The sequence below is a fragment of the Grus americana genome, chromosome 8 (genome assembly GCF_028858705.1).
Source record: "Grus americana isolate bGruAme1 chromosome 8, bGruAme1.mat, whole genome shotgun sequence".
Classification (NCBI taxonomy): Eukaryota; Metazoa; Chordata; class Aves; order Gruiformes; family Gruidae; genus Grus; species Grus americana.
Window position 1 is genome coordinate 32,843,470 of NC_072859.1, and position 27,845 is coordinate 32,871,314.

Sequence of the window (27,845 nt, forward strand, 5' to 3'; positions counted from 1 at the left end):
CCAAGAGAAGGTGAGAATTTAAAGGGACAAAACTGTAGCTAGATTTTCTGTTGAACACTTGGCAAATCTCAGCAAGGGTAAGATAATGTAGGCGAGACTAGAGGAAACTGTACAAATGAGTACTGCTTATCTAAAAGCTGCATTAGTCTTTCAGTGAGCATGTGGAGATGGTGGAGCAATGGGCATGTAGAAGCTCAACCCAGACAGCTCCGAATCTGTTGTTCTGAACCGATGAGATTTGAGGTGCTGATGGAAAAGCATGAAGAATTCTGAAAACTCATGGAAGTTATGAGGTATTATGTTTTCTTAAAACCTCACCCTTCTGGAAGATGCTGCTCCCCAAATCCCAATAGTACAGTGGCACTTGGAGTTTTTTCTCTCTGGTCTCACTGCATTTTGCAGTGGCCTTAAAAGTACCTGCGACATTTTTGCCTACCCCTTTGTCTTCTCCACCATCCATAGTGTTGAAAGTCTTCTTTGGGCCAAGTCACTGTTTGCAGATTCAGAATGTGCATTAAGACCACTGACTGTAGGTTATGTAGGTGATACCATTTATAACTTTTCCCTTGGCTCATTGGTATTTTTTTCCTTTATTCCCACACATCTCTATCCCATCTTTATCTCATCACACAGTGGCTTTCCTCCATTTCCTTATGAGTTCAGGGGTGGGGTTTTTTTTCTTATCTCTCTGGCTTTTCCCTGTAGTCAGCACTCAGTGTGTTTTTTCTGGAGCTAGTAGGTCTGAAAGTGTAAGATATTAAGAGAGTCTAATGAATGTAATCCCTGTGACTTTAGCTCTGTTGAGAGCAAATATGAAAGGCGGATGAAACCTTAGGTTGATTGAGAAGTTTGATAAATTAAAAGATAGTGACATGCACCTGAGTCCACTGCACAGTGACACTTTCAAAACTACCATAGTCAGTGCCTATCTTTGATCTTTTTATTTGAGAATAGCAGGAGCGTGTAAGATCTTTTTCTTTTGATCATTCCCTGGAGGCACTTTCGTCCCAACTATCTGCTGTATATCCCACTTCCGCAGCAGATGAACACTGACTGCCTGCTGCTTGCCAGCTCTGCCAGACCTACGCAGGTTTGAGTAATTGCTGGCCACTGTGTTCATTCTTGCTGTAGAAGACTGATATGATTTCAGATCACAGATGATGAAAGCCCAGTGTGGGAAACCCGTTGTGCCACCTACTCTTATTTTGCCATTCTCGCTCCTCCTTTGGGTGTGGCTCTGTAGGTTTTGTTTATGATTTTTTTCTTTCTCTGTGAATTCCTGTTTCTTTGCTGACATTTCCCACAATAGAAGTTTTGATTAATGCTGGCTGCACACTAGAGCTTCTGAAATTCATTGCTTTATTCCCTCACTGCAGATCAATAAATACTTATGTTTTATTTCCAGTGCTTTGCCTTACATCACAGAAAAGTTCAGCGTTCCTCCTTGAATACCATTCTGTATTTAAGTTTGTATTACTTCAACACATCAGCCTGTAGTTTATTTCTTTGGTACAGCCAGAGGCTGTGTGTTGTGTAGTCGTCTTCCCAAGTAGTCCTGCTGACTGCAACCTAATACGAGTGGAAGATGCAGAAATGCGTCTTAAACGCTTTGAATTTCAGTCTGATTGCCCATGCAGTGGATCTAACAAAAACTAGTCGAGCGCTTTCGCAAGGATGTTTATTCAGGTTTTAGAGTACCTTTGGCAGGTCCTCTGGCCAACTCCTGTAAATATGTTGGAGTGAATGAACAGAAGGTTTGGACCTTGAGTCTCAATCCTAAATTGAGGCCACCTTAAGGAGGGAGCTGGACCTCACTCACAGCTGGCTCTTCCTCTCTTTGGAAGTACTTGGTGCCTTTGAAAAGGCTGCAGGCTGTTTATCCTTCTTGACTCTTGCATCCCCTTGGCATTGTTGGTGTATGTGGAGGGTGGGTCCGCAAAGGAAACGAGCGGCACTTCACAAAATGAGAGCATGGATGAGTATTTTGAGTAATTTCACAACACTGAGCATACAGGTAAACTACTTCATGCTCAGTTCTGCCTTCGTTCTGCATAATAGTAAGACGAACACAAAATGCGTTTGGTCCTTTTCATTGTTGACAAGTGTATGTTCCTTGTACAGTATGCTGCAGTGTTGTGTTTGAGTCTTTCAGTCTGGTATCTTACTTGCAAACTGGAGAGTTTTAAATATGGATCTGTATGTTAGACCTGGAAGTGGTCCCATGCAAAATGTAATGAAGCTGGGTTGCTCTGACCTCTGAGCTCTAACGTGTTTGTTTTGGCTCTCTCGCAAAACCCTGCAGTATACAAATTGGCACTTGTAAAATTGTTCAGATAAATCAAAATTGGTACAGGAAAAAAGTTTCAAACTGTTTCTTTTGGGATCCTTTGCCATGCTATTTTTGATGTGTGTTTTCAGAGGAGTGTTTTTGCGGCAGCAGGCAGTTTGTTGCTTGAAGAAAGCTAAAATATTCTAGGAAGTCAGGCTAGCTGAATTTAGATCTTAGGCAGTGCCAAAACTAATATAGCCTGTAACTAAGCGAGAGTGACTTTGCGCAGTAAATGTCAGTCACCCGCAGCTTTGTCTTACGTTTTCATATGAGGCTTTAAAAAAGGAAAACACAAACAAAACCCCAGAAAACGTGGTAGCTCCTTACATCCAATCGAGCCATAGTTACAGTCTGCTGCATAGGAGAGGGACTGCTCCTCATCCTCTGCCTGTAGCGTAGGCTCTGGGCTGGACAGATTGGGGATGGACTTGGACATGAAACGCCTCCTGTATGGCTGGGCTGGCCTGGAGTGCCCTCTCTTGGCTGCTGCAGAAACCTCACGTTTTGGCCAGGATGGGGAAAGAGTCAGTCGGTTGTTCCCATTTTAATTTTCCAGAGGTGAGCTGTATTGGTTATACTTCCCGATTTGCTTCTTAAGGACCTCTGATAGTTGAGTGTGAATCTTTGGTGCCCGTGGCAAGTTTGAATCCCTCACCTGAAGCCACAATGCAGTTACACGCTCCAGCAGCGTTGCACGTAGGACTCTGTTAACTTAGTGCTCCTGGGACTCTTAACGTTTTAGCAGAGCTCAGGTTTTTAAGAGACTTCATACCACTCTGAATCCAGGGATCCCAGAGGCAGCAACTGCAGTGGCCCCTGCTTGACTCTTTGCACTGCTAAATGAATCCAGAACAAATGAGGCTCTGAAAATAAGAAGAAAAATTTGACACCTGGACTCCAGGAAACATTTGTGGATTTTGATGAGGAGCAGTAGGGGGAAGGGAAAAACCTATGGTTCAATGTAGTTAAATATATGGTGTGCTAAGTATGAATAAATTGTGACTATTTTAAACAAGTTCATATACTTTATGGCTGGCTCGAGCACAAAGGAAAAGGAAAAGACAACAGCTACAACGTACGAGTTCCTCAAAGGGTTACCTGGAGGCCAGCATCCTGGGCAGCTGCTGGTGCACGGCAGTGGGCAGCTTTCATCATTTGTACAAGCAGCAAACCTTTTTACACGTAATTCTTTTTTTAAAAATAATTTGTGTCAGTACTTGTGAGTGAAGGGCGTTTGTCTCCTGATAGACTTACTTTGCAATCTGATTCCTTTCCTTGTTGTTCATAAATGATTCATTTGTGAAAAGGAATCCTTCAGTAAACTGAAGTTAAAAGTGCCTCTTTAAATGTACCGAGCCCGGTTCACGCCCATTTTAAGATGACCAAATTGCATGGGGCTGTCCTGTGCACACTGTCTCTGCTGTAATGCAAAGTCATGTAGTAATTTCTTTGAACTAGTAAGGTTGAGTCACTTCTGTAATCCGGCCGAGTTGTTACAGCAACATCTTAGCTCTGGGTTCGGGGAGGGAGTTTCTTCCCAGCCTGTAAACTTCATCCAAGTAAATGAACCTTTCACTTTAAAGCAGAGGCTGAAATCTGGTCCTGACTGCTAGTGACTAAAAATCGCTATTCTCTGGCCTAACGTGAGCCAAGTTAAATGAATCAAGAGCCTTAGGTAGGTGTGCGGTAGCAGTTAGTGCTGATCCGTAACCTCAAATGGCCCTGGCTGGTCTGTTAACATGGAGGTGGCCCCGAAGCCCATCAGGGCACTGCGGGAATCAAGTTGCCTTTTGCAGTTAGTATAGAAGGTAGGAATCTGGTTTTTAGCCTGCTGCTAGCGCTGCTTTCTTTTTAAAACAAGGCAACAACCCATGCGGTCCAGTTGCGCTCACTGTTTACAAGATGTGAATGTGAATTCAGTGTTTGCTGCCTTGTTTTAGCAGGTGTCGTTCTTTCGGGTGCATTTGGCTTTGAGTGTAAATCGTAAGGCAAGGTTTCAAAAAAACATTATTCTTTTTGTTTTGATAAGAAAAGCATGGTGCAATCCACAGTTACAATTACCCTCACATTAAATTATAGAGAATACATATTAATGATTACACCTTGAAATTCAGCGGGTTCATGTCTTCATGTGCAGCTTTTGTTGCATTCCTCCTGGCAATCGCATTGCGATTCACAGCCACTCAGGGTTTTACAGCACTGCTCCGTTACTGCCTTAGCCCTGCTACTCTGTACTTTATATTGCTCTTCTCTTCCTGTACAATAGCTCCCTCTGCTTGAAAACAGCAGTGTAATTATAACCCCTGTTTTGTATTTGCCCGATCAACGGTTTTTAATATGGGCCCCTTTTTTAAGATTTCCGTGAAGCAGTTCCAGTACGTGGCTTATGCTTGTGCATGTTGCGAAGAAGCGAAGGTAACAATGCTGTTCTTGAAACTTTACTGTGTAGGAACTGCCTGTGTTTGCAGGAACTCTATCTTCATTTTTAGCATGAGGATTAAAGCTTGTTGGAACACTTTTTCAGCTAAATTATCTTTTACCAAAACATGATGAGTTATTGAAGCCAAAATGGTTTTATTTCGGTGAAAACTTAAGTTGAAACAGGACTGTTTCTCATCAGAAATGTGGTAACTAGACCACTGACCTTGAATATCTGCTTAGGAGCAGCTAGTGGTGAGATTCCCATGTCCTGCTTAAGTGGTTCTGATCTGGAACCCAAAAAAGAGCAGCTTTGGATCAGACAGAGCAGGGATTTGAACCTAGTTCTCCCACATTCTCAGCCAGCGCCATAATTACCAGGCCAGTCATTCACTCGCAAATTTTTGTCAGCTTATCTGCATCAGTAAGGATGAGTGCCGGTTTTGTTTTGTTCATTTTTTTATCAATATAGCTAAGCCAGCAAAAGTCATATTAGAAAAGCTGTTGTGTCAGCAGAGGTGTAGTTTTGCTGAGAGAGCGTTCACCCATTTAGGGAACCAGCATAAACCTTGCTTGCCATGGGAAGATGAGCCCATGATAGGAAAACTTGCTGGTTTAGTACTATTAGCAAAGCCTTTCCTAATGTGAAACAGTGCCTTACTTGCTTGAAAATGGCTGTCTCAACACGATCCTGGTTTTGCAAAGAAGTCCAAAAGGTTATTTTTATTTTGCATTGGAGCAAACCCCCAAATTAAAAACATTTCAGAAGTCTGTGTCAAACAGAGCGTTTGTTCTGTGGTCAGCTGTCATCAGGATGGTTAGGCACGTGGTTTTGTCGGCAAGGGCAGGCAAAGCTGACTCTACACAAAGGGCAGCAATAACTTTACATTTTCAAAATTCAACACTCTCTTAAAGCAAAACCTCTTTTTTTTCTCTCTTTTTTTTTTTTTAACCTCTTGGAATCCTTTGGATTCTCCTCTTGGACTTCCTTTGGGTTTATTTTGTTTCTAAAAATTTCCAAAGCATATTCAGAACGTGGATAGCTTGCTGTTTGAAACAAATGAAAGCCTTTCCCCTGGGCATTGTGCGAGGCAGGTTTGAGCAGAAGCAGCCGGACAGCCCAAGCACGCTGGCACGGGTTCAGTAGGCAGAACACCATTGCGCAGCAGAGCGAGGTTGCTGGGCTTGATTATCAAGACGCGATGCTTGAAAGAAAGCCTCTTCTGTACAATACGGATACCCAGTGTTTGGGAAGATTATAAAATGGCAGGATTAGGCAGTAGAACAGGAGAGAATTATTAGCAGTATGTGTTTACTGGAATTCAGCATGGCTCTTCCTGCTGAACTCTAATTTCAGTTCTCAAATTGCAGCCCTTTACAGATATTACATTCATTGCCTCATATGTTTGCACATACCTTAAAAAACATGTTCACTTGGAAAGTAATGTATAGTTCTATAAAAATAAAGAGTTAAAAAAGCATTCCTGTTTTCAAATTAACACTCAGGTGCTGAATTTGTGGTGGTCTTTGTGATTTGAATTTTGCCCCCCCCCCCTTTTTTTTTCTCTCTCCCATGCCCTGAATAAGATGCAAGTCCTGAGGGAAAACTAGTACATGATTATGCATTTGAAGCCCCAGTGCATACAAGGAGCATTTCTGAGCCTTATGAGCCCTTTGCAAGGGGGAGAAAGGCTAATTCTAATCTTAAAACAAAAACAAAAAAACCCAACAACCCACAAACCAAACAAGGAAACAAACAAACAAGCCCACAATATATTTAGTTTGTGTATCTTTCTGCCACTGCATAATAACTTATGATCATTTTGTTGGATTGAGGATGAATTTTTAAATGGCTGAATGCATGATAGAAATGGTACATGACACAACGCAAAGACTAATACTAAGAAAAAAAATAAGTGAATATCTTTGCATCAGTTTACAGCCTCTCCAATGTCTATAATATTTTCTACTTTGCATTCCCCTGTATACACCACTACAGTGTTCCTTGTCTTCAGCAATAACCTTAGTTACTCTTCTGTTGCTGTCCCCTGTATTCTCTGTTAAGGAAGCTTCAGGGGTGGAGAAAATGTCTTTTAGAAGTTGTCATGCAGATTTGACAAAGCAGGAACACCTGCAGTATTATAGCAAATTATACTGGTATTTCTTGAATGTTTTGGGTTTGGTTTTTAATTTTAATTTAGTAATATTTTTAATCAAATTTCTAATGTTGCAATGATTTCTTTTAACATCAGTTTTACTGCTATGAAGCTCTCAAATGGTGTGCAGAATGGTTATTTTATGTAACATTAGCACGTAACAGGCTGGATGGAGGCCTGTGGAAAAGTGCCAGCCTTGTTGTTCTATTTGCAGGTTGGTCTGGCCATTTGTTTCTCTGTATGTAAGAAGAGGGCAGGCAGGGTATCAGTCAGCTTTCAGATCTTCAGATTTCTTAATGGATTAGGCAAGTGATGGAATATCTTCCTACCGCAAACCTTTCTTTTTCTAAACTGTAAGCCTTGGCAGTATTAGCAGATGGTCCTTTTGAAAGTCTCGGCAAGCTTCAGTTCTGTAGCATTAGAAGATGAACATGCTTAAGTGCTCTTTACCTACTCAAAATAAACGTCGTCTTTCTGGGGGCTTGACTTTTTTTTTTTTTCTCCCCCCCCCAGGATCCCTTAGATCCAACAAGAACAGCCATTGTGATCAGCTCTTTGGTGGCAGGCGGAGTAGCTGAACGTGGGGGCGAGCTTTTACCAGGTGACCGCTTGGTGTTTGTAAATGAGAAATATTTGGACAGCGTCACTTTAGCAGAGGCAGTGGAAGTGTTGAAATCGGTGCCCCCAGGAACAGTTTCTCTTGGAATCTGCAAGCCTTTGGTGGTAAGGACTGATTTTAACTTTTTTCTATTTGATTCTACGACATGTGTAGACTGGGTTGCTGGTTTTGGGGTGTGTGTGGGAAATTCAGGGTAGAAGTATGTATGCATGTGGAAAGCAACTCAGTTGCTCTGCATGCACCTTGACATGTCCAGAAGTGCTGGATAGGTGGTGGATGGGCAGCTCAATGTCAGAGAGGTCTGGCTGGAAAACCAGTGTTCTCAAGTTCCTCCTGAAAGAACATCCACATGGAACCGGAAGATGTGTCTGGGCAAACCTACGTGCACTGGCCCTATGCATAGGTGTAACGTGGTTCAAGCAACTCAGCAAATCAGTTAAATACGTGCTGAAGTCCATATCCCTCTAAGACACTGCTAAGTGCTTGCTTGAGCTCCACTGACATCAAAGAAACTTAATCTGTTTGAAGTCAAGACTGTAAATTCAAGTAGAATTTCCTTTTTCTAGAATCAGGGCTTTGGAACAGACAGTAGTTTACTTGAGAACACTGCGGTATTGTTCATCAAGGGCACCCAGGCAAAATTAATTAAAGTAAAGCTCTATCTAATAGAAAGTGCTTGTAATTCAAACTGGTAGAGGAGTGGTGAAATAGGAATGTAGAAAGGCTGTTAAATATATTCTTTCCTTTTCTAAAAAGTGATGTTTCATTGTTCATATCCTTGTATTCGTCTTTCTTACACATCTCTTTATTTTTCACTGTATATCTACTAACATCTTAAAAGAATAAAAGCTGTTGTCTTCATCTTCTCCATTTATGACTTCCCTTTTTTATAATTCTGTCACTTTTTCCCATTTCTTCTCTAACGGCTGGTTCTCCCTCTCCATTTTAGTTTATTGAAAACTGTGGGGGTGTCTTTGTTTTCCTGACTCATCATTTTGATTGCCTTTCTTAGGGGGAAAGCAAAGAGGAGGAGAACATGCACAATGTGGATTCCAGCAACATTAAAACCAGCCCTGGATCTCCAGAACCAATAGATAATATTAATTTCTCAATAATACTTGAAGCACCACAGGTATTTGGTTACTTTTTTGGTTCAGCTTAAGATTATATGGAAAGGAAATTGTGTTTAAAGGAAAAAAAAATAGTTTGCCCTTCAGATAAGTATCAGCCTCTGAAAGAGACTCTAACAGCTAACTGTATACTAATTGTATTGTGAACACTAAGCATATGCATAGCACTCACCAATGCAGTTCCCAGGCTGCTTTATCAAATTTACCATGTCATTAAAATATCTGGGGTTACCTTGGATATGAAATAGGAATGCTACATTATTTATAGTCCTAAGTAGTTGGTTCAGCTTTGTGAAGAAAATAAGGAATGGAAGCAGAACGCTTTTTATTATAATGAAGCAAAACAAAAAAGTAGTCTAGTGTGTAAGGCAAGCTTGATATCTGTTCTTCTTCATGGACTTCCTATGTGGTCTTGGGTGATTTCTTTACTTTCTTCCTCAATTCTCCTCTTTCTTATTTTTTGAGAAATAATTCTGTTTATTGTGGGAGGATGAGGCACTAAAGTTAGTGAGAAACTCGGATACCAGAGTAATAGGCAATAATATTGCAATATTGACCTGTGTAGAGTGACAGAAATGTGGATATTTTTAAATTTTCATCTGTTCTCAAGTGCTTTGCAAATTTGTATTAATTCATATTGGTAAATGCATTCTTTTTACACCAGAAAAGACAAGACATAAAAGATCATCCAGAACTGCAACACAGCAATAAAAATAAATTCTAGATTTTCCTGTTGCTAAACATGTCTACCTGTCTCTGGACACAAATATATCTTTAATGCCAAAATGGTATATTAGAACCACCAAAATGAGCAATATTATGGGGTAGATTTAAGTATACTATGTAGAAATTGGGTTGGACATGACATTTCCTGATTTTCATGATGTAAAATGGAGTTTGTTGTTTTCTGGGGGCATAGGAAGGGTTCCTGTCCTCTGCCAGCTCAGGTTGTTTCTCTGCTTCCTAAATAAAAATAACATTATTAAGTATTTTTTAAAAAAGTATTTTATCTAAAAGTCCTGCTGACTACAGAAACTGGAATGATCAATTTGTACAAAATACACACAGAGATATTTGCTCATATTTTGTTTTACCTTATGTATGACAGCGTTGATAGTAGCTTAGAGCAGTAGTATAACATTTCCATGTATTTATTATCTTACCTGCTCGTACAAGAGCCAAGAGTGGTGTGTCATGATGGCTTCCACTCTTATGCACTAGCACAGTGCTGACAAAACTGACTTCAAAAAAAAAAAAAAAAAAAAAAGAAAAGGGGGGGACCTTGAAGATTTTATGTGCTACAACAGTAGACTTTACTGTCATGTTTGCAGTATTCCCTACTCCATTGGTAGCGTCTGCTGCTGCAGTGCAGCAGTCTGTGATGATACATACCTAAGTGCTGTATCGGGAGGTGGCGATACAAATTGTCGTGTGGTTCTGAGCTAAGTCAACTGTTTTATACAACGGTGAAGTTGGTGCCTCTTACGGAAGTGTTTGGAGAATGATGCTGCAGAAGTGAAGTGGAATGAAATGAAGTAAAGATGAAGAGAATTAGAATCTCTTCAGACTGGGTATTTTTTGAGATTGAGGTACACAGGTCAAATACATTAAAGGAACATTTAATGCTTATGAAAAATGTGCTAATTTCTGGATTGCTAATGTTCTGCTTTCATGCCAGCTAGTATTATTGCATTGTTTCCTTACTCTCTTGCCTGTTTCTAGTTTTCTCTCCTGCCTCTCATTTCAACTATGCGAACATTTTGGCAGCATCTGAGTATTTTTTCTTCTGCATTTGTGCAAACCTAATAAAAAAGGATTCTGACACTAAAGGTCAGAAATGGTGAAGTACCTTGGGGAGTCTGGGAAGGGGCAGGAAGCAAAAGGCAAAACACTTTGATTGAGGACCCCTGAATCTGCAGATTGGTTTCAGTGTTTGGGGTGTCGGTGCCTTGATGGTTGGGTTCGGGCACACGTATTTGGTGGCCTAAAGAAAAGAGAGGAAGAGCTTTCTGTGTGTGGCAAGCTTTCTGGTAGCGGTGCAAAGTGTAAAATTTCAGAGACACCCGTGCAGACTCGCTCCATAAGCCAATGAATGGCACCCCTTTGGTGTGGGAGAAACATGGAGCACTAGAAATTGGGGAGATACATGACAAATCCCAGAAAAAGAACTGCTGAGCATGATCTTTGAATGGGTTTTAATACCTTTTCTTTTGGTTTTGTTGTTTGGGGATTTTTTTTGGTTTTGCTCTGTGGTTTGAATTCAGTAGAAAGTTGAGCACTCTTCTCTTTAAAACAGCAAGGCTATTAGATAATGAGCAGTCCATTATGTCTTTTTTTTCTTTTATTTTTGAGGATATGGGTCATCCCCCAGGTTAAAATATTGTAAGGGAAGGACAAATGAGTGTGACTTTTGGTTTTGTGGTGTTTTTTTTTAATGGCATAATCAAACTTTCAGGCTGGTTTTTTTTTTTTTATTTAACTGATGTTGGTGTTGTAAGAAATGTACATGCACGCATGGAGCAATAGCAGATAAGTCTGGAGCACAGAGATACGTCAACTGGATTTATATATGGTTTTTCCTGGAGGTTTTTTAGTGTTATTTAACAATTCCCATTCCCTAACTTCAGTCCAGATTGGTTATTCTGAATGGATAGATATTCAGCAAAATCTAAGCTGTGCAACTTCAATGTCTTTATACTTAAAAAAAGATTGCAATGTCTGCTTTTGGTGTTAAAATCATAAGTCAGAGTGTGCATTTTCCTTTAGAAAAATGCAAAAGGTAGAAGATTTTCACTTTAAAAATCAGGATGTACTTTTAATATGGGCCTAACATAAAACATAGTTTTAAAAGAGTTAGCAAGAAACATAATGTAAAATCTATATTCCTGTAATGTTTTATGCAGGGTTTCAGAGATGAAACACCTCTTAAGGAAGAACTTGTTGATGAACCAATTTTGGACTTGGGAAGGTCATTTCAGCTGGCTCAAAATGATACTGAGTATGAGAAGGAGTCCTGGGAGATGCATGAATTTCTGAAACCCAGAACAGAAGAAATGGATGAAGAACGGGAAATGTTGGTGGATGAGGAGGATGAAGAAAATTCAGACTTCCTGAAATACAATGGATCATGTGGACAGAAGGCAACTTCAGAGAGGAACCTCGATACAGAAAGATGGGCAAAGCAACTTGAGACTACTGAAATACAAGACTTAAGATCCAATGTTAACCTAAGTCCAAAACAGTCGCTGGAATATCCATTCGATAAAGATCAAATGGTAAGGAATGCTGTGTTGGTCTCAATGCTGTACCTTCACCATGGGACCCATACCTCAAGGCAAATTCCAAACCGAAGCTCTGTAATGAGTCCTTCTAGTATTTTAATTACTTGATGAGATCTGGGTACCTCTAACAGACACCATCTATCCTTTTGTAGATTTTGGAAGGTTCTTTTGGTTACTGTGTCTGTATATTTAACTGCTCGAACAAGATACATGCTGTAGTTGCTGTATTTTACAGGCATCCTGTACTTGTGTCGTCTTTCCCATCTCTGACTCGTGGGCTCAGTTCTTTTAGCAAGTTGTACTAATATGGTGCATGTCAGTAATAGCAGAATGCCAGTTCCTGGTTTTAATAGTCCAAAGGCTTCAGCAGCAATATCAGCGAAAGGAGCTCCCTCTTTTCCTCATTATTTTTAATCCAAATGAATTTCTTGAGCCAGATGATAGTGCAGTTGAGCGAAAAATGATATGGTGGAAGCAATTGTAACAAGCATACTGGTGGATGAAGGAGTAGGAGGAGACAGAGCTTCAGGTAAATTGCAAAACTCTTATTTATATGTCCTCCTCAAGGATTCTGACAGTTGTTTTTTCCTTCTGAGTTTTTCTGCGTTCACTTGCCAAACAAAAAAAGTGATAATACCAGCCTTCCACATACCATCTTCCAAGATGTATGCTTTTATATGAAAAAACTGAAGTGGAAAAGGATTTAATATCACAGCCGCAGAGAATACCAGGTTTTGTTTGGCTTGTCCCCTTGTGCACTATGTACATAAACAGGTTAAAATGCAGCATCTAGTGACAGTTTTATACTAGAGTGCACAATATTAGATTTATACATTTGTTACTTAAAAACAACAAATGAGCAAGAGTAAAGAACTTCTTGTCTGGATTACAGGCAAGTAGAAAGATACAGTTGCTTTATATTGCAATTGCACATAACATTTTTCATGCCTCTTCTTAATATAGTACAGTTAGTATTTCATAGTTATCTGAATAAATATGAATGTAGTTGAGAAAACGTGAATGTTTGCTGTAAAAAATCAATGTTCATGTCAAATATCCCTGTATAAGTTGACACCATTGCTTTCTAACTCTAATTACTTTTTTTCTCCTCTGTGAAGTGTGAAGAAAATGCTGGTGTAAGTTTACTATTTTCTGGAACCACAGCACACAGTGGCTACCAAAAAGATATATTTGATACTGAAACTGCCCTCTCAGGAGCAAAAACCAAGATGGATTTAGGTTTGTGAGAAGGTTTTTCTTTATCTTATAATTTCATATTTACAAATTTATATTTTATATGAAAACACAAATTCTGTCTAGTGATAAAATATTCAAGTAGAGAATTCTGCAGGTTCAAGGCAGTCTGGCTATAAATAGGTTTCAGTTTCATGATCTTGCTTCCTCCTCCAAAACTACCTACAGTTGTCACAAATGATATTGAAAGTGGCTGTAGCATTGTCCTGCCTGTGGAGAATCACTGTCTGCTGTGTCCCCAGTAGGACTCCATGCATAAGTAAAATAGCTCACACCTGTAACTTCTGTCAGGAATTGGGCTCAGTCACTTTTGCTGATTTTATAAAGTTTTGCATTGTAAAAAAAAAAAAAAAAAAAAAGTGACAGGCTCTGGAGGTAACTTCACCACAACCACAATTTGCAAGTGAAGTCTATGGTAGCTAATTGCCTCATGTCTTGGTTTAGTAATCAGTGCTCAGGGGCAAAGTTTCTCCTTGTCAGATGGCCAGAGATGGATGGTTAGAATTTGGTAGATCATCAGGGAAATAAACTCATCAACCTGCCTGAGATAGCGCTCACTGGTTGGGAGAAAGGAGGTTCCATTGTTTCCTTTCTGTGTCACCTGCATCTTGTCCAGTAGACGCTGCGTAAGCTACAGCGGCAGACTGACGGCTCTGGTGGTTCGATTATCGTTGGTACTTATGTCACCAAAATGACATCAGTCTTCCCCAGCGTGATGGGGTTCCATGCTGGAGCAGGGCTTTGCACCACTCTCCCTGCATAAAGGATGGATTCGTTATTTCTAATCATGTGTTTTTGTGAGGAGCATCTGTCATGTAGGTTGTACCTAAGCATGTCTCAGTTCCACAAAGATTGGGCTACAAGAAAGTGTTTAGTGTGGTTTAAATTTCCTTCAAAAATAAATGTTCTGTATCTCTAAGCCTCTTGATCGTCACACAACATTCACATTTGGAACATGGTCAGCTAAGGGGTTTATGTCCAAGGGTGATGACTGGTAGATGTGGGGACCGAGGAAGCAAAAATTCACATCTACACCTTCTCTTCTTCAGGTACAAAGCTTTGGGTTGACTCTAAAGGACCTGGGCTTGCTGTTGATCTGGAAGCTGTTGAAAAGGAAGAACTAAAAGGGGAAGACTGTGTTTTTTCCAAGAACCCAGAATCTAGGAGAGTAACCACCTTAGCTCAGCCCAGAACAGCTTCATGCAGGTATGGAGAAAGACGTGAGGTTTTGGAAGATTTCCAATTAATGATCTGAATTGTCTTCTTGCTTTACTTAGCTGACTAATCATTAAAAGCTGTGTGAAACAGCAGGACGTACATAGATGGCTGGTTCTATGACTTTTGCCCAAGGACCTGAATTTTGCTGTACAAACTTATCGAATCTTTACTTCCCACTTTTCCTCCCCTGAGTACTGGGACAGATAAGTGCGAATGGCTCTGCTTCCTGCTTCGCTTTCTCCACAGCAAGGGGACTATGGACGTGGCCTGGAGGAGAGGGATGTAGCCTTTACTGGCAGTATGGGTCATTACTGCTTAAGGACCTCTCCCCTTAGGTCCTTATCATAGATCTGTCCTTCCAGTTTTCTCTTCCCTTTGGGAAGAACAGTTCAGCTATGGCTCTCAGGGCTCTGCAGGAAATTTTAGTCTTGCCAGTGGTGCTGAGAAACCTTGAGCTGGTGCTGGTCATAGGTATTTGCCACATCTGTCACGTGTCCCATTCTTTCCCCACCAGTTTTGAGTGAGTGGGTAGTGGATCTGCTTTTGGGGCCTGTTGATTCAAATCCTCAGTACTTCCCTAATTCCTCTGTAATATTCCCTCAGAGGGAAAGCAGCTCAGCAATAAGGTGAGGGGATTATTTCTCCAGCACAACATCCTACTTCCTTTTTGCATTTTAAGAGTAGCATTTACAGCTCTCAGGATCTACAGAAAATGTGTGCAAGGAAGTATTGTTTCAACCTTTCTGTGGGGGCATGTAGTTCCATACTTCTGTTCCTATTCTGTGAATAGGTGAGTCATATATAGTACAAAAATTTAATTAACACCGTGTTCTGGAGTGTTTAATGGAACACACAGGATCTGTTCTCCCAGTTGCAGCATGATCTGGTTTCTGGTCAGCTAGGCTGGTTTTATCATGTTTATATCCTGCTATAAGAATCACAGCATATTTATCAGAAAGTAAATGTTAATTGCTTAAATAGTCATTTCAAACGAGTAAATGCAGTGCAGATTTGTATATCACAGAGCAGCTTATAAATTTGGTCTGGCCATCATGTTTATTTCTGGAGCATTCCTTAAGTATATTCAAACCTAAATACAAAAATTCCTGTCTAGTCTGTTGACTCTGCACATTTGGTTTAAACTGGACAGTGTGAGAAGGCGTCGCTGTCTCACTGCCAGATACAAAATATGCAAGGAATTGTGACCTGGCATGGGTGATGCCTTTTTAATTTTTTTTATTCCTCCCCTCCCTCTGCCCCCAATTAGTGAATTACCTGAGAGAGAAGAAGGAGAAGGAGAAGAAACTCCAAACTTCAGCCACTGGGGACCACCACGGACGTATGTTCTTATGATTGCATTATTTCTTCCCATTTACCTTATGTCTTTTCTTCTGTGAGCCCGATTAGTTCCCGTGGTTTTTTTTTTTTTTCTCCCCTCCTCTGCCAATAACTTTAAGGTACTTGTGTACCTTGGGCTTTCTTAGATACAGTGAATTTTTAACAGATGTTCAACAGAATTATGCCTTCTATTTATACAGCTGACTCGGGAAAGCTTGGCAGGTTTACGTTGTGGATGACCTACAAGTTCTTGCTCATTTAATAACTATTAGGTGTGAACAATGCACATAGTGCTGCTGTCTCCTTTTCCATGGGTTCTCTGCTAAATGTAATGGCAGGATTCCAAATTGCCAAGCCAAGTTTTAGCCACATCCTTGTTGTATTGTTAACATTTTTAGGTGAATTGTTTTTGTGGTTCTAAGTAAAATATGATCAGAAAATTTCTGCTTAAGCTGATTCAAATGCATCTGATACACTGAAGTCAGTGTTCAGAAAGTTGTATGAAATGCTTTGTTTTAGTATTTGTCTAGCATGCCACTTACAGAGTTTGTAATTTCCAGAAAATTTGCTCAAACTGAAAGAGGATGAGTGTTTACTTGAAGACCTGCCTGTTTTACCCTGATTTTTGCTGAAATAAAAGCCTATGCCTGGTGGGCATGGCTTGGCAGCAGAGTTTTGTTCTTTTTGTGGGGTGAGGTCTGCTCAGGGTAAAAAGCCAAGTCTGTTGCGAGCATTCTTATGCTTCTGACTTTATCCCTTTACTCTATTAAATCTTCTTGAAAGACCAGAAGCTTACATTTATCTAAGGCTTTGCATTTATAGTTTAAAAAAACTGTTTCAAGCTGTTAAACTACCCCATGTATTTTTTTAGTGTTGAGATCGTTAGAGACCCTCATGTGTCTCTTGGAATCAGTATTGTTGGTGGACACACTGTCATAAAGCGCCTGAAGAATGGAGAAGAACTTAAAGGGATCTTTATCAAACAAGTTTTGGAAGACAGCCCAGCAGGAAGAACAAGGGCTTTAAAAACTGGAGATAAAATACTTGAGGTAAATGCAGATAAACGTACCTTTTCATTCTAAGAAGCAAAGATTGACTCAAACAGCTTTGGGAGGAGACAGGGACAAAATACTGCCATCACTCCATGAAGTATTGACGACACTGTGTTTTGAAAACCAAAAAAAACCCCTGGTGTCATCTTTTCTTTTTTAAGGTCTGACTATGGAGCTCTTAACATTCTCCTCTATATTTAAGAAAAGATAGATCCTGGTATCTGATGGGGAAGTGAAGAAAGTTAGTGCCCTCTTCCCATATAAATGTGTAGTAAGTTATAGCATACCTTTAAGTTATAATAGATAGAAGCATAAGTTATAATAGAGAGAAGAACATAGACTCTTCATACTGAAATTTGGGTTGTTATTCTGTGTGTGAAATTTGGAGTAGTTAACATCTGATTAACTGCTATTTGGGGTAAATCCCTGATTTGGGCAGGTGCCTTGGGGGAGAATGCCATTCCTGGCTTTCATCTCTGGCGCTATGTTGATTTTTTTTTTTTAACTCATTTTTCTCCAAATGAGTACTTCTGAATCTGGGTTCCCAAGCTGGTAGTGCCATTCTTGTATGTGCTTTAGGGTTGTGTGTGATGTTTTGAAAAACACAAACAGGTAAAATCTGAAAGAGTTGTCCTATATCCAGCACTCTCTGACAGTGTTATTCCTTATGTTTTTCTCTAGAAGAATTGCTTTGGGAAACATATGGCCATCTTTTAATTATGAATACTAAGTAATATACGTTTCCTTAATGCATCATGAAAACATACTTTACAAATCATTTCTCTTGACTGCTTTTGGTACCTTCCTCAGCTACACTAATCTTCTGCAAATGTGTGTGATCTCTTATAATGACTCTGACAAAGACAAGCTACCTAATAAAAATAAACATTGTTTGTTAGGTTTCTGGGATAGACCTACAAAACGCCACACACGAAGAAGCAGTAGAAGCTATCAAGAACGCAGGAAATCCTGTCGTGTTTGTAGTTCAGGGTTTGTCTAACGTACCAAAAGTAAGTTTATTTCTATTTTTATTCCAAAACTTAATAAATGTGTAATATGCATCTTCTTTTAAACTTGGCTCAATTCCTTTCAGCAAGTTCCATCAATTTTTGTGTCTATCTTTTCTGTCAGAGGTTCTGCTTATAGACTACAAGATTGATTGATTACTTGTCTGGCCTGATTTGAAACCTTGCTTCTCCGATGTAAATCGAGTAGATGTAAATCTGTTGACTAGGTGTTAATTCAGTACTCCCACCTGTGTAATTGAGTCTGGCCCTGTATATTTTAATTTGTTCATATTCCCTAATCTAAAAATATACTCTGTTATCCAAATGAACAAATGTATAATTAAAATTAGTCAGATTCACACTAGAAGCTCCGTGTAAAATGTGTCACCAAAGGGACCTGAAGTAGTTATTTGGGAGCAGGTTAATTTTCAAGAGATTTTAGGTGTCTCCTTATTTTCATGGCCAAGGCAAGAAACTTTATAATGCCTTAGTAAGAAAAGACATACAGTTCTGCCTGCCTTGAAGTACACACAAAACCCCCAAGAGTTCTGTGTACTTTTGGTATAATCTGAGAAGTTAATTGGGAATTTTTGAGGATTAGTAGACCTGCGGAGAACTTTTTGACAACTGTAGACAAATCCAGCACAACTGTGTCCATTATTTTTCCAGTGCTCCAGGGAGTCTTTCAAAATCTATTAAGACTTTCGCCAGCTATGCTGGGAAGGTGCTCAAGCAGTGATGGTAACTGAGTCGGCTCCCTTTCTCTATCGGCTTTTTCACAGAAAAGATCCAAAAAAACCTGTCAGAACATTCAAGCAGCTGTTCAGCTGCATCTCTGACAATTACTTTCCTAGTCAATCTAGGAAGATCCAGGGAAAGGCAGATGATTTGACATTTGAGTCACTTTGCTTTGAACTGGAGGCTGTAGGAAACTGGACATTCGCAGACCTTCAGCAGAGCTGCGCAGTCCCAACTCCCATTTGCCAAAATAAGGTACTGTCAGAGGAGTGGAAATATACTACATTTGGTGACAAGTAGGAGACTGAAAAGGAGCCCAGGAGTAGCCATTTCCTTTTATATGGCCTGATCGTGTGACCCAACACAAGGCCCATTGCGTACTCACGCTTGAGTACTTTCTACTTTGAGCTCAAACTATGTGCCTGCCACCAGCTGTAATCAAAATACCCTAAAAATTTCCCCTTGAAAGAATAAAGAACAGCAAGGAGGAATATTATGCCCCCTTTTATAAGGGGTCTGTGTGCATGGACACTGGTGTCTATGTGAATAACCAAGAAGTGACACTTTGGGAGTCCGTACTGAGCTCTGTATCAAGGGTCTACATCCATATTGTTGACTTCAGAGTAAAGTTTAATTGAATGAAGAGATGGGGCTAGACATCAAACAGTGAGCACTAAAAAGAGTAGAGAACTTTTGTAAATTCAGTAAAAGAATGTAATTTAAAGACTGCGCTGCAATGCCCTTCTACATGGGACAGAATGAAGAGTGCACCGGGTAGCTTTATTGTTGACATTACCTAACTTTTGGATGTTTGTTTTATGGCTCTAACACTCTTTCTAATCTGTGTAATATATGCATTGTTTTTCAGGTGGTTTCTGCCGTACAGCCTAAGGCAATCAAAGTCAGCAAAGATCAGGATGCAGACAAAGAAAATAAGAGTGAAAAGGTATTTATTCCATTCAATGCTACACCCAAGTTTTACGAAATCAAATGGTATAGTAGCATGCATTATAGCTCTATGATAAGCCCCCGCTGAAGTCTGAAATGAAATTTGAATTGTTTTGTTGAAATATATTTGATTCAAGTAATTTTTGCCAAATTTCTGCCAAATACAAGGCAGGTTTCTGACAAATGTTCTGTGGGTCTCCCCTGGGTGCTGAAACCCTGTATTTACTGCAGCTCTTCACTGGCATCTCTCTGGAAGTACCTTCTTTGCTCCATGTGGAGGCAAATTGATTCTTTTTGTTCAGCAGAAACAGAGAAATAATAACATGTACACAAATGATATCCTTAATGTGAGGCTGGCTGAAATTCAGTAAAATCATGTTATAGGATAATTAAATCCGCTAAGTCTCCTACATTTCCCATTGCTGTGTAAAACAAGGAAATGACCGAGTGATCTGTAGCTGGCCAGCTAATTGTGAAGCAATTACTGCATACTAACTTTCAAGCAACTTCACAGCAGATTTAAAAGAGAAAAAAATCTGTTTGGTCTAAACCAGTGGATTTGTTTTAATCACTGCAATAAGGGAAAAATTTAATTTCTCTTTCCTAGCCATGTTGCTCTAATGACCTAGGTATTTTCCTGTGGGAGCTGTGCTGACTGATGAGTGTAGGTCAGGTACTGTGAGGGTGTCAGAACTGGAGGAGCAGAGGCAGAATTAGTGCAGACAATAACTTTTGCCTGGTGTAGTTTAACATGCCAACTACAAATATGATGAACTTTTCATTTGATCCTGCTCAGTAGTCTGGTGTGTGGTGGATAACTGAGAGGGCCCTCTTGCCTCCAAAAGTTTTTGTAAGACTCCTTTCAGATCCTGTCAGATACCGAAGCTACGAGGCTCAGTTATTTAAAAAAAAAAAAATCAAGAAAGGTGTTGAAGTCATGCTTTCATTCCAGCAGATAATACTTATAATGAAGCAGTTACAATCTCCTTTTCTTGGTTTCATTATCTGTACTTCTAATCTCAAAAGCGCTCATCTTCTTGCAACTTGCTGCCTTTAATCTCTAGGACTCCAACGTGTTGCATTCTATAGCGTTCGGAGGTTAAAGAGGGAGCCTAATCTTTTTCAAACCTTTTTCATCTATTGGTGCTGTAAACTGGTGGGTGGAATATAGAAGAGCTTCAGTGCATAAATATGTAGCTCCTTTTTAGCTTTGAACATTGATTCACAAAGCAGTCATACTGTGCTACAGTAGGGGCATCTCTGAGTTGGAAAGAGTTGCTATTAGTGGATTACTAGTCTGCGTCCCTGTGGGGAATCAATGATATTTCTAGTCCAGTCTTCAAAGTGTCACAAACGAGTTTGGTTTGAAAGCAGCCACATCCAGCTGGAAAATCTGCCTTTTCCTGTATGATGAATTATCTTTTCAATACTGAAGGTTTTCTCTGATTTGTTGGTGTTTATCCTCCTCTATTGATCTATTTGTTTAAAAATGATCACTTGAAGTAATTTATATAAAACCACTTAAAACATTTGAGCTTCTTGTGGACAAGCTGAAGTTGGAGTCGGACTCGATGATCCTTATGGGTCCCTTCCAACTCAGGGTATCCTGTGATTCTGTGATTCTAAGCCAGATAGCCAACCAGCAAAATAATGTTAATATGTAAACTGCAGTTTTGCCTCTGTGCTGGAAAGAGCTGTGTTAATACAAAACCAGGGTGTAATGGAGTATTCTGGCACAATTTACTCACCTGGGTTTTCAGCAGGTCAGGAAGGACGAGAGAAGTTTGTCCTGAGCCATAGCAAACTGCTGGATGAGCTTAGGTGTCTCATGTAATTTCACACAGACTTTCTAACAAGTGTTTAAGGTCTTAAAAAGCCAAAGGGTCAACATTTAGACTATGAGTTATTACTAAATTATAGCGATACTACTGATTTGTCATAGGCAGCTGAAAGGAGGGGGCTGCAGTTTTCTGTCTTCACCTGCTCGATATTGTAGGACATGAGTCCTCTCATGCTTCCCGGATCTTCTGGATTTTGCACAGTTCTACCTGTGTTGGCATCAAGCAAAGAGTGGGAGGCGTATTTGGTGTATTGTATACCTTGGGGAAACAGCTGTCGTGTTTCCAAGTTCTCTCACTATGCACTCTTACTACTATAGGATTGAATTAATTTCATTTATTAGTGTTATGCTGTCTTCAATGCAGCACTTTGCTGTAATGTTTTTTAAATGGATGGGATGATGTATATCTTACCTCACAAAATTTTCTATGTAGCTTGCGTTGCAGTTTATTCTATCAGACTATTCTATCCAAATTTATGCTCAAGATTTTAGAAATCCATATGCAGGTTCAGCTTTCATTGTACACAGTGAAAAATTTTATTCTGAGTTTGATGTTTGGGTGTTGAGTCGTATTTCCCAGCTATAGAAGAAATTAATTACGGGCATTCTGGTTGCTCTAATAGCATATTGTACTCAGCGTTCCCTTTCTAAAGTGCATCCTGCTATTAGTAGTGGGGATGCAGTTGAACCTAATTGAGTGAAATCATGTAGCAAACTAAGGCACGATCCAGTTACTTGAAGCTATAAAAACAGTTGCTCGGACGAGCAAGCGCCTGTTTTCATTAGATTCAGAGCCGATTCTTTATGCCTGCCATGCGCCGCTATATGCATCATTATAGGAGCTGCCTGTATTTATGTGAGGTAATAGAATTTTATTGTAAGTTATAATTGAAAATCTTTTTAAAATTTAAGCCAAAATATAGATGAACTGATATGTTTAAATACTCATAGATGCACTAAGAAGATTGAGTTCTTATTTCGTATTTAAAAGTTTGACTTTTATCAGTACCAGACAATTCTGCTGTTGAGTCTCTAATGAGAAATGGGGTATAATTTAATGTTTAGTTTTAACCTTTGATGTTCACACTTTCGTGTTTATGATGATACACAAGTATTTTGTAAACAAGTAAATGTGGACACAGAATTTTTTTTTTTTTTTTTTTGATGTTTGGTGTCACTTCTTGTTCTGATTTCTTGCATAGAAAGCCTACACCGCAGAATTTAGCATGGTAATTAAGTGCTGTGTATATGTGCATACAGTGCAGTAGACAATAGGATTATTTTTTTTCTTGTGCGTGGAGGTTACAAAACATGTAACTATTTCTCTTTGAATCCATTAGAGAAAATATGGGGCTCCGCCTCCAATGAAATTGCCGCCTCCTTATAGAGCACTTGAAAGGCTGCATGCAGAGGAAGCTAACGTGGATGAAGAGGAGGATGAGGATGCTTGTGCAGAGAGTAAGTAGTGCCACAATCATTACATCAGATTACATTTGTGGAACACAATCAGATTGCGATAAACATATCTGCCGTTTATTGCTTGCATTATGGGAAGTAGTGCTCAGTGTGGCAGTAGCATCTAATCAAACTTGTTCTTACCAATGGCTCCTGATTTGTAACTTAGAAAATCTTTTCTCCCAAGCCAGGCTCCGGTAGCTCAGCTCTTCTGAAGAGATGTAGGAAGGGCTCTGTTTATTTTCAGTCTAAAAATGTCTAAGCAATGTCTAGAGGACTTGCTTTGGCAGTGATGTCAGCAGTGAAAGGCAGATGTTGTGCTTTACTGTTGTAATTGCAGTGGCAGTTGAGCAGGCGTAGGCTGAGAACCACTGGTGCATAATCCTTGTCCAGAAGAGCTGCAGCTGAATTCAGACAATGCTGTTAAAGCAAAATATTTTCCCTTAAAAAGAAAAATCTGCTGATTTATTGTTTCAGTACTCTACTGGGAAAAAAAAAAAAAAAAGGGTCCCCCTTTTTTGTACCGCCTTTTATGGGAAATGTTCTGCAATTGTCCAGTTCTGGGTATGGCAATGAATTATAACTATTTACACTCTGTAGAATAGTAGAGACAGATGGAGTAGGATGCAGAGCAATTTGAGAGCTTCCAGCAGCATGACTTAGATTCCAGCACACTGCTTTGTTAATTCCAACTTTGGTCAAATGGAATATTATTATCCATAGCTTGTCTTCCAGTAATATTTAGGAATACTAAAATTGCAGTAAGGAGTCCTAAATTATTTTCTAGAATTAGTTACCTTTAATTTTTTTCTTTACCCTCTCCTGTGCCAAATCAGCATACATGTGGGGTTTTTGTGGGGTGGTTGGGTTTGCTGGGTTTTGGTTGTGGGTTTTTTTCCCTACAGTAATTTTTCTCATCATCTTTTGTCTTGGAGAGGTTTTTGTTTGCCCTAGTTATGAGTAAGCCAAAGCAGAGGGATGCCTTTGTAACTTTTGACCTTGAAGTGACCATGGCTCCCATTCAGAGTGGAAGCTCCTAAATTGGGGCCTGCTGGTGGGAAAGCTCTTCCAGCTGCTCTTGCTGATTTTCTTGGCAATGGTATGCCATTGAAACCAAGATAATTAATGAGTTTGGTTGGCTTGTGACTTTTAGGGCTGTTTTGGTGGAGACAAGAAGGATTTTGGAAGGTTGTTCTCATGGATACAGTAATGGGGGCACAGAAGCAGGGTGCTCAGCTCTGCCTCTGTGGCTTTAAGGGAAAGCTGCGAGTTCTTGAACCAACCGAGATTTTTCCAGAACTCTCCCTTGCTGAGTTTGTCATCTCATCTGTTTGGAGTATTCTACAGAGTTACGTGAAGAAGGTTTTTCAGTATTTTTTGGGGGGGAGTGGTAGTCAGAAGGAGGATTTGACTGGAGACTCTGTGGATGTTGGATTGAATATATCTTGAGGTTTCAAGCCAACTCTGTAAACCTCCAATAGTAGCAAAGAGCTCATTATTAAAGTTATAATTCCCAGTTAAAGCATATATTTGATAAGTAGCCTGACACCTGAGTTATCTAATTAGAATATGCCTCAATCCAAGTGCTTGCTGGCCCTAAGTTAATACTTTGCACAGAAATAATTTCTTATTGATGGGCTTGGTCATTTTTTAGCTGTTCTGCCATCCCTAATGATATTGCCAGCTGAGTCTAATAGCTGAAAAGGTAAAGCTACTTCTGATATTAAATTCATCAGTCCTACCAGATTTGGCAGCAGCAGGCAGATCTACTCAGAGGAATCTCTACCCTTTTTACTGACTGAAGTTGAATGTTTGTCAATAGCCATCTTTCCCATGAATCCTAGAAAACCAAGATATGCATTTTCCATTTTATTCTTCCCCACCTCATTCTGTTTCCTTAAAATAAAAAACAGGCTAAGGAAGCTTAAACGAAGTTTGTACCTCAGCCCTTGGAGTAAAAAGCACATTAGAAATGATCTAACTGTATTTAATAATATTAAGCACCTTGGCAGCTGTAGACTGGGCTTTTACAGAGCGTCTTTTCTGTGATCACTTGAAAAACAATGTTTTCTCTGTAAATTCCAGTACAGTATTGTTTTTGTGAACTACTTGATGTTCATAACTTCTGTCCTGATTCTTGAGCACCTTTCCCAGAAATCTCAGTCCAGGCCCGTACTTGCATTCCTAACACTGTCCATTTGCATTTTCATATTGATCTCTTCCTTACCCACTTATCCTACTAATTCTACTGTTTTTGTAACCTTAACTAATAATTTTCTGAGCCTTACTGAATGGGTGAACTAGATTTATTGTCTTCCTTATTTGGAAGATCAGGAAGAAGCGGTGTCAGCTCAGGTAAATTCCCATCAAAGCCTCTCCTTCTTTCATTTGCTTCCTGTAGTTCTCTAATCTGGGCCAGTAACTTGAAAGGCCTTAGTGGGAATTTTGAGGTGGGACAGCTGTTAAATCTGTCCTCTGGTTGTGCTCCTTATGGATTTTATTTTATTGCATTCTTATTAATACAACTGCAGTGTCACCAACCTGCTCATCAATTTCTTTCATACTCCAGAAGTACTTTACTTGCTCCACTTGACATTTTTTCACCTTGCTTGTCAGTTCTTTCGACCCATGCTTCCATCTTTTGTCTACATGTCCTTCGTCATTCCCCCTACTGAAAATTAAAGCAAAGCATTGTTAGTCTCCCTACCATATTTCGAAAATTTTTCTTTCCTTTCTGTCCCATCTATACTACCTTACAATCTCCATGTCTTGCCTGTTTTCCCCTTAAAGTGGCTGAATAACCTTTTGCTATCGATTTAATTTCCCCTGTGGGATCTAAATCCACTTGCCTTTTGGCAATGCTCCCTTTTATTTCTGCTTTTCCACCATTGAAACTGTAGCTTTCATTGCTGAGTTGTGGTAAAAAACATTCATTTCTTGTAGATGTTTTGCCTTTTCTTTTCGAAGGTTGTTTTTAATCCAAATTGAGTGAATTCTTATTGGGGATAGAACTACTAGGTAGCTCTTGGTTTAGAGAAACTCCAGCTGTCCTCCATGTTCCTGTGGTTTAAGAAGTTTAAAGAAGTTCCAGGTGGTTTTTTTCAAATGTGTCTTCTTGCACCCAAGACCCTTCATTTCAGATCTGCTTCTCCTTTATATTACAGTTTCATTTACTTCCAATATTTTTTTTCGAAGTTCTTAGTTTTTTTGCTAGACTTTGCAGGCACGTTGAAATTAGTATTTCCTCTTGGTTTATTTCTTCTTCTAGTGATACTATCAAATCTTTATCAGTATTCAACTCTAACCCCGTGTGATGTGTTTTTTGTTTACTCTTTGCTTTGACTTCGTTGTTTTAAGGCTTTCAGTTTACGCTTTAAAGTAGTTTTGTAAAACTTGCAGTGTGTGAATCCTGTTGCAAAAGGAGCCTTCCAAATGCTTCATCTTACAGACCTGAAAATGTTACACCACAAGTTTGGAGTTTTTCCTCCCCACACTGGAAACACTTCCTCTGTGGCAGAGGTTATTTTAGAGGAGGTCAGTCTCCAAGAAGAGGTTTTTTTAGGCTTCCCAAACCTTAAAACCATCAGGTTTTGAATAGGATTTTTTTTTTTTAATCAAAACAAGTAAAAGGAGGAGAGAGCATACAAAGGAGCTATTTGTACTTGCAAGCAGCTGTGCTACAGACTGCATCAATAGGCATTGGTGTGTTTTCCTTTAGTGGCGGATGGCTGTAGGTATGCGCTAAGAATCTGCTAATAGACTAATGTGCACCCTGTTGTGGCTTATTGCTATAATGAGGGGTTAGTAGTAAAAAGAAGCAGAGGAAATGGATGGGCAGAGTAGTTTGTAATGGAATGTTTTGTAAGGTTTTCCTTGGGGCATTCATAACTGTACAATTTAGATATACTTTTGTGATTGAGTTGAAGCAATCATAAGTTAGATAGGAAAGACCTTAAAAACCATTATAAGAAAGCTAAAAAGGCAACTGTTGAGAGAATTTGCAATCTTTCATTTCAATTGATATGCTATTTTTTAGTAAAATCTTTTGTCTAGTTAGTTGACTGAGATTGATCTGGTTGGTTTCAAATAAGTTTAGAATAATAAAAATAGATAATAATAAAAAATTTGTGAAAGGTGGCTAAGATAATGGACTAGATACTGCTGTGCTCAGACTTCCTGTCTGCAAGGATATTTAACTGTATCTAATAAGGGGATAATAATGCCCCCTTTCTTTTATTTTTTCCTCTAGATAATGTAGAAATCAATGAAGCTGTAAGAAAGCATAATGATTTATCTTCCTAAAATGCTTTTTGAGGAATGGTGGTTTCTCTACCAAAGCAAGAGGTTTTAAAACTTCTCTAGTGTTTCAACTTTGCGTTCCCCGTTGTGATAAATCTGTGGCTGCGTAGGGTGCAAGAGGGGTGAGCGTGTGAGCGCACACGTGTGTAGATTGGTTCGGACAACGCCTGTTGTCTAGGTAGGGTTGGGTTGGGGTTAGAAAGCGGTTGGGCACGTGAGCAGAGTGCTCTCATCACACCTATGGTTCTTAGCTACTTCCATAGCATCAATGATATCTGTACACACCTGAGAGGGTGGTGGCTTTCATTAAAAACAAAAGATGAAAAAAAAGGGAGAGAGATCAGTTGAGACTTTGTGGAAGGTATGGTCAAGTATGTGGGGTGTGCTTTAGGTGCAAAATGATGACCTCAGGAAGTGTCTGCGTACTGCTGTGGGTGAAGATGGGAGAATGATCATTGTCACTTTGAAAAATGCCAGAATGATTAGCAATAACTAAATAAAAACAAACCCATTGATAAATATATACTTCTTGAGAATCTGACTGTTTAGGGTTTGTTTTATCTGAAGCTGTGCTAAACCAAAGGAAAAGCAAGTCTTAATTTATTTAAATATTGGGGGGGGGTGGGGTGTGAGGGGGTGGTAGAACTCCAAAACAGTGATCTTCAGGTGAGGCAGTTTGTGTAGCCAAACACTGCCTCTCCAATAGATGTCACTGCAATCAACAGCAAATAGAGATGATGTTCAAAGAGTAAGATGTAGCCTG

General features: G+C 39.6%; 1 protein-coding gene across 11 annotated transcripts in view; it reads left to right on the plus strand.

Moving 5' to 3' along the window:
* PATJ (PATJ crumbs cell polarity complex component) overlaps positions 1 to 27,845 on the plus strand; it is a 155,219-nt gene that overhangs the window by 45,088 nt on the left and 82,286 nt on the right. For 8 of the 11 annotated variants that reach the window (XR_008578058.1, XM_054833741.1, XM_054833739.1 and 5 more), the window contains exons 18-27: positions 7,417 to 7,626; positions 8,535 to 8,654; positions 11,556 to 11,927; positions 13,052 to 13,172; positions 14,237 to 14,393; positions 15,673 to 15,744; positions 16,615 to 16,792; positions 17,695 to 17,805; positions 19,409 to 19,486; positions 22,669 to 22,786. Coding sequence is in view for 10 of the 11 variants with exons in the window: in XM_054833741.1 (XP_054689716.1) it covers positions 7,417 to 7,626; positions 8,535 to 8,654; positions 11,556 to 11,927; positions 13,052 to 13,172; positions 14,237 to 14,393; positions 15,673 to 15,744; positions 16,615 to 16,792; positions 17,695 to 17,805; positions 19,409 to 19,486; positions 22,669 to 22,786 (1,537 nt within the window). In the remaining variant the exon portion in view is untranslated. The remainder of the gene's footprint in view (positions 1 to 7,416; positions 7,627 to 8,534; positions 8,655 to 11,555; positions 11,928 to 13,051; positions 13,173 to 14,236; positions 14,394 to 15,672; positions 15,745 to 16,614; positions 16,793 to 17,694; positions 17,806 to 19,408; positions 19,487 to 22,668; positions 22,787 to 27,845) is intronic. The other 3 variants (XM_054833749.1, XM_054833748.1, XM_054833743.1) reach the window with 1 other exon arrangement.